General features: G+C 26.5%; 4 protein-coding genes and 12 non-coding genes across 16 annotated transcripts; all 16 read right to left on the bottom strand. All coding sequences in view use genetic code 4, as the record gives it.

Moving 5' to 3' along the window:
• Positions 1 to 28: 28 nt before the first annotated feature.
• trnP(tgg) lies at positions 29 to 100 on the bottom strand. Its single transcript has one exon. It is a non-coding gene; the product is annotated as a tRNA-Pro (tRNA).
• Positions 101 to 220: 120 nt separating this feature from the next.
• On the bottom strand, positions 221 to 306 carry trnS(tga). Its single transcript has one exon. It is a non-coding gene; the product is annotated as a tRNA-Ser (tRNA).
• Positions 307 to 317: 11 nt separating this feature from the next.
• On the bottom strand, positions 318 to 389 carry trnI(gat). The gene has a single exon. It is a non-coding gene; the product is annotated as a tRNA-Ile (tRNA).
• Positions 390 to 409: 20 nt separating this feature from the next.
• Positions 410 to 481, bottom strand: trnW. The gene has a single exon. It is a non-coding gene; the product is annotated as a tRNA-Trp (tRNA).
• trnS(gct) lies at positions 482 to 562 on the bottom strand. The gene has a single exon. It is a non-coding gene; the product is annotated as a tRNA-Ser (tRNA).
• Positions 563 to 582: 20 nt separating this feature from the next.
• Positions 583 to 657, bottom strand: trnD(gtc). Its single transcript has one exon. It is a non-coding gene; the product is annotated as a tRNA-Asp (tRNA).
• A 13-nt stretch (positions 658 to 670) lies between these two features.
• trnG(tcc) lies at positions 671 to 741 on the bottom strand. Its single transcript has one exon. It is a non-coding gene; the product is annotated as a tRNA-Gly (tRNA).
• A 34-nt stretch (positions 742 to 775) lies between these two features.
• trnG(acc) lies at positions 776 to 846 on the bottom strand. The gene has a single exon. It is a non-coding gene; the product is annotated as a tRNA-Gly (tRNA).
• Positions 847 to 860: 14 nt separating this feature from the next.
• On the bottom strand, positions 861 to 932 carry trnK(ttt). The gene has a single exon. It is a non-coding gene; the product is annotated as a tRNA-Lys (tRNA).
• An 89-nt stretch (positions 933 to 1,021) lies between these two features.
• cox3 (cytochrome oxidase subunit III) lies at positions 1,022 to 1,831 on the bottom strand. Its single transcript has one exon. It carries the CDS (start codon positions 1,829 to 1,831, stop codon positions 1,022 to 1,024), a length of 810 nt encoding a protein of 269 aa, YP_010241237.1.
• Positions 1,832 to 1,869: 38 nt separating this feature from the next.
• nad6 (NADH dehydrogenase subunit 6) lies at positions 1,870 to 2,502 on the bottom strand. Its single transcript has one exon. It carries the CDS (start codon positions 2,500 to 2,502, stop codon positions 1,870 to 1,872), a length of 633 nt encoding a protein of 210 aa, YP_010241236.1.
• Positions 2,503 to 2,579: 77 nt separating this feature from the next.
• Positions 2,580 to 2,664, bottom strand: trnY(gta). Its single transcript has one exon. It is a non-coding gene; the product is annotated as a tRNA-Tyr (tRNA).
• Positions 2,665 to 2,771: 107 nt separating this feature from the next.
• rns lies at positions 2,772 to 4,206 on the bottom strand. The gene has a single exon. It is a non-coding gene; the product is annotated as a small subunit ribosomal RNA (ribosomal RNA).
• Positions 4,207 to 4,849: 643 nt separating this feature from the next.
• Positions 4,850 to 5,623, bottom strand: atp6 (ATP synthase protein 6). Its single transcript has one exon. It carries the CDS (start codon positions 5,621 to 5,623, stop codon positions 4,850 to 4,852), a length of 774 nt encoding a protein of 257 aa, YP_010241235.1.
• A 124-nt stretch (positions 5,624 to 5,747) lies between these two features.
• atp8 (ATP synthase protein 8) lies at positions 5,748 to 5,894 on the bottom strand. The gene has a single exon. It carries the CDS (start codon positions 5,892 to 5,894, stop codon positions 5,748 to 5,750), a length of 147 nt encoding a protein of 48 aa, YP_010241234.1.
• Positions 5,895 to 5,991: 97 nt separating this feature from the next.
• Positions 5,992 to 6,064, bottom strand: trnN(gtt). Its single transcript has one exon. It is a non-coding gene; the product is annotated as a tRNA-Asn (tRNA).
• Between the last annotated feature and the right edge of the window lie 25 nt (positions 6,065 to 6,089).

Below are 6,089 nucleotides of genomic sequence, written 5' to 3'. Positions count from 1 at the left end.
CCTATATTTGCTTATAATATAGTATTAATCAGGTTATTATGATTCGAACATAAACAATCTCCAACCCAAATGAAGCGACCAACCACCGGACACTAACCTGTTTTATAACTTATTAACTAGTTATTATTTTTATTTATTTATAATAATATAATATATATAACATAAATACTCAAGAATTATATATTATTATTATTAAATAATTTATATACATTATAAGTATCAGAGAGTATATGATTCGAACATATGAAAGTTTATACCTTTAGCTAGACTCAAGCTAGCCGCCTTAAACCACTCAGCCAACTCTCTTTTTTTTTTTTTGATTCTTCAGCGACTCGAACACTGAACATATCCTTATCAAGAATACACTTTACCAGTTAAGTTAAAGAACCTATACTATATTATTTATATTCAAGAGCACTTAGACTTGAACTAAGAAATATAAGGTTGAAGCTTACAGTTTTGCCTATTAAACTATGCTCTTCGGAAAAGAGATGAATCGAACATCTAAGTGTCAAAACACAATATTTAGCAAATATCTTACCCTACCAATAGCAACTTTTCCTTTTATTTATATATATACATACGAGTTAGACCGGTTTCGATCCGGCATCTATTTTCTCGACAAGAAAACCCTTTACCAATTAAGTTACTAACCCAACTTATGTATATATATGGCTAGTTGAATTCGAATCAACACACTTTACTTGGAAGGTAAACAGTCTACCATTAACTTATAGCCATTATAACAATTTTCATATTTAAATAATTTACTATATATGACTAGCCGAATTCGAATCAGCACATCTTATATGGTAAATAAGCAGTCTACCATTAACTTATAGTCATTATTAGTAAATTTTTAAGACCTATGGGATTTGAACCCATATTATAATGATTAAAAGTCACATGTTTTACCATTAAACTAAAGTCTCTAAATAACTTTTTAAAAAGTTATATATTTAAATAAATTACATATTTATGTATATATATATATACATAAATAAATTTTTATTATATATATCTAATAACCTCAATAGTATACAGAAATATATAAGAATAATCATACAACATCAACAAAATGTCAGTATAATATACCTGATTCATAACCAAGATGATGGTGATCTGTTAAATGGTATGCAGCTAAACGTCATAATCCTACAGCTAAGAAAGCTGTACCTACCATAACGTGTATACCGTGGAAACCAGTACCAAAATAGAAACATGATCCATAAACACTATCAGAAATAGTAAAAGAAGATACTGAATATTCAACACCTTGGAAGAAAGTAAATACTAAAGCTAATACTATAGTTATAGCTGTTCCATATAAAGCTCCTTTTCTATTACCTTGTATTAAAGAATGGTGAGCGTATGTAATAGTAACACCTGAAGATAATAATAATATAGTATTTAATAAAGGTAATTCAAATGGATTTACAGCTTGTATACCTAAAGGTGGTCATTGTGCACCTAATTCAACACTAGGAGATACAGCACTGTGGAAAAATGCTCAGAATATAGCTAAGAAAAAGAAAACTTCAGAAATAATGAATAAACCTACACCTAAGTTTAATCCTTTTTGTACAGCATTAGTATGATTACCTAAGTAAGTACCTTCTGAAATAACATCTCTAAATCATAAACCCATAACGTACATAACGTTAAATATAGCTAAAGGAACTAAGTATTGAAATCCTTGAAATCCATGCATAAATAAAACTGTAGCTGTTGTTAATATAAATAATGACAAACTAGTAAATAATGGTCATGGAGATGGAGATACTAAATGAAACGGATGATTTTGAAAATTACTTTTTGATTTATATATCATATTTTAATTTAATATTTAATTGTTTAAGCTTTATATTACTATTTTTGTTTAATAGTTATAACAATAGCACCTACCATACCTAATAATAATATAATAGAAGTAATTATTAATCACATAGAATAACTAGTATACATAATATTACCTATACTAGCTATATGTGTAGGTTCTATTAATGAACTATCTCAACCTTTACTACTTGCATAACCAATTTGTTGGTTTAAATCATTATTTAATTGTACACTATATATGTTAGAAAATGAATTAGATAAATAAGAAACAATAGTATTATCTGTTAAATTTGAAGGTAATGTTTGTCCTATAATATAATAGAATAATAAAACAGTTAAAACAGCTAAAGGTATATCATTATTAGTTTCAGTCAATAATTCAGAAATTCTAATATTAATTAACATTAAAATGAATAAAAATAAAATAGATACAGCACCTACATAAACTAATATATAAGCTAAACCTAAAAAATTATATCCAACTAATATTAATAAACCTGCAACATTAATAAATAAAGCTATTAAAAATAAAACAGATACTACAGGATTTCTACATACTATAGTAGTAATACCTAAACAAATAGATACTAAATAAATAATATCTACACATTCTATTCTAAATCCATTAGTTATAGAATCATTTAATAAAAATATACTATTCATAATAAAATAATAAAATCCATTAGCAGTTTATACAAACATATAATAAATGTCAGGATAGTATTAGATTTTTATCTAACTAGAGTGGAAAGGAATCGAACCTTCGATAGCCTATAGCTTTTGAGTTTACAGCTCAACCCACAAACCAACGCGTGGGACCCCTCTTATATAGACATATATTTAATCTATAACTGGATTTGAACCAGTATTAGCATACCCATGTAAGATTATATAATATATATATATTAATATTTTTTTTAAAGTTTATACTCCCCGTGCAATTTCCATTACACGAACCTTATTTCGACTTAACACCAATCAAAGTTTTGCACACGAAAACTATTCTGCATATTTATATAACATTAACATATATAACTTTACACAAAATATATCAAACTTACTGCATCTTCTTTTTTCAGCGCCTGACGAGTGGTTAGTACCTAACTAAGATAAAATTCACCGTGACGTTGGTGATTCACGATTACTAGTAATTCCTTTTTCATGTAGTCGAGTTACAGACTACAATCCATATTATTTCCTTTTTTGGGGATTAGCTCCATTTCACAATATAGCATCCCGTTGTAAAGGCGTATGTGGCACGTCTATAGCCCACAGCATTTAGGCCATAATGACTTGTCTTAATCCCTATTATCTAGTCCAATGTAATAGCGAACCACTTTATATAAATAAATAAAGTGAGGGTTTTCGTTAATTAAAGGAATTAACCAAATCTCACGACATTAACTAAAGACAGCCATGCAGCGCTTGTAACAATTTTTTATAATTTGCTATACAAGCTGTGGTAAGGTTTTTCGCGGATCATCGAATTAAATAACATACTTCACTACTGGTTTTAGAAACGGTCTAATGATTTCAGTTTATATGTTGCCATAGTACTCTTGAGGTGGAATGCTTACACTTTCGTTTATACATTAAATTTTTTATCTAATGTATGACATTCATCATTGTCTGCTTGGACTACTAGGGTATCTAATCCTGTTTGCTACCCAAGCCTTCGTCTCTCAACGTCAGTTATTACATAGAAGGACGCCTTCGCCGTTGACAGTCCTCCTGGTATCATCGAATTTTATCTCTACTCCAGAAATTCTTCCTTCTCTCATATAACTCTAGTAAAAAAGTACTCATTTAGAGTTTAATTTACCGTCTACTTACCCTTTAAACCCAATAAAGATAACTAACACTAGCCTCCTACGTATTACCGCGACTGCTGGCACGTAGTTTGGTCAAGACTTATAAATAGATTATGTCATTATATACAATCTATTTAGAATTTTATGCGACATAATCGCTATTGTATTTATACAAATACACTTACATTCTTCCAAGTTACTGGTTCAGCCTTTCGGCCATTGACCAATATTCCTCACTGCTGTACATAAAAGCATTGGGTTTTTTTCAGACCCAATGTGGTCGATCAACTTTCCAGTTACGACTACGGTTTATTGCTAGAAAAGTCATTACCTTTCCTACTACTCACCGAGATAAAAATTTTCATCTTAAAGCGGATTTTAACCTTTTGTTTATAAGGGATTTTTCCCCTTACTTTAAGGTAGTCAATTTATCTTTTACTCACCTGTACACCACTACTACTTATTTTAAGTATTTTTCTTACCACTCACCTAAAGTGAGTTATAAGAATAACAAGAATACTTAAACTAATTAGTCGTTCGATTAGCATGTGTCAAGTACTTGGACAGTGTTCAGTTAGAGCCATCATCAAACTCTCTATTTTTATTTATTATGGATAATATTTACCATTTAATTTGTGGTTTTATATAATTCATATCACCTATATTGCTATTTATTTTCATTTTTATGTTGAAATTTATAGTTATTTTTTTTGGTTTTATATGATACATATCACCTATATTGCTTTATAATAGTTATTTAACTATTAATTTATAGGTTATTTTTTTAAGATATAATTAAGCCAGTTTCTGTTTTAATTTTAATAATTCTAAATGAAAACTAAACATAGGATTATTGTTCGCTATTATTTTATTATTACTTATTAGTATTTTAGTATAATTTTAGTTTCTGTTAAAATCCTTATATTTCTATAATTATTGAATTTATATATTCAAGTGTATATGCCTAATAAGTATTGGACTTTCCTATTTTCATAAAATTTTTATATCTTTTAAATATTATTATGTAATAATTTTTATATATTTTATATATTAAATAATATATATATATATATTATAAACCCTTATATACAAACATTAAGTAGATTAGTACTTATATGAATGATTTAGATAATGGGTATTATTTTGTTAAATATTGAAATTTATAGTTATTTTTTTTTTTAGTTTACTACTTTATAATATTAATGTAAGTCTAAACCATCTTTAATATATGAACAAGCTAAAACTACAAAAACTTGAGCTTGAATAAATGCTATAGCTAATTCTAAACCAGAGAATGCAATAATAAATGCTAAAGGTATTAAACCTAAGAAGAAGAATAATACACCACTAGTCATTATATTATATGTGAATCCACTTAAAATACTTAAAAGCATGTGACCACTTAATATGTTAGCTGCTAATCTTAATCCTAATGAAACATTTCTAGATAAGTATGAAATAAATTCAATTAAAACTAATAAAGGTAATAAAGCTAAAGGACAACCTGAAGGTACAAATAATGAGAAGAATTTTAACCCATGTCTTTGGAAACCTAATATAGTTGCACCTAATACAACAGTAAAACTAATAGAGAATGTTAATATAAAATGTGATGTTGATGCAAAACTATATGGTACTAAACCTATTAAATTATTAACTAAAATAAATATGAATAATACATACATTAATGGAAAGAACATTTGTCCTTTGTTTGGGTTAATTTGATTTATTACTATACCATGTACTGTAGCATATATACTTTCTTGACTTATTGATCAGTTATTTGGTATTATTTTATTGTTATTTGTAGCTAATAAGCTATATGTTAAAATTAAAAAGATACTTATAGATAAGTATAAACCTATATTTGTTAATGATAAGTGTAAATTACCTAATAAGTTAGCGTTAAAAGAAAATAAATCTCTTACTTCAAATTGGTCTAATGGACTTAATACAAAATCTAAATGACGCATATTATTGTTTATTTATAAGATATACATAAATATTAACTTATTATTTTCATATTGAAACTCTACTGAGATATTAATAATTAAAAATTATTATATTTTAGTTATATATAACTACTAATTTATTTAATTATAATTTATTTATGTAAATACGTGAAATAAAAGTACGTACAAATCTTGGTAATATGAATTTAGTAAATGTATATATTAATACTGTTAATATAACAAAAGTAAATACTACTTGATTTACAAAAAAGAATGGAACTAATTGTGGCATATTTATATATTTTTTTTTATTATTTAGATATTTTTTCTTAATTTTTATCCTCACTATAAAAGATTATATGGTAAAGTTATTAATATAATTTTTTTTAAAGCCCTTAAGATGAATCGAACATCTATCAAAATATTAACAGTATTCCGCTCTACCATTGAGCTATAAAGGCTACAAATAATAACAGTAATATACTAT

This window comes from Penicillium canescens, mitochondrion, assembly GCF_028828765.1.
Source record: "Penicillium canescens mitochondrion, complete genome".
In the NCBI taxonomy this organism is placed as follows: Eukaryota; Fungi; Ascomycota; class Eurotiomycetes; order Eurotiales; family Aspergillaceae; genus Penicillium; species Penicillium canescens.
Note: the sequence above shows the minus strand (reverse complement) of the source record. Positions and strands in the feature narration are given on the sequence as shown.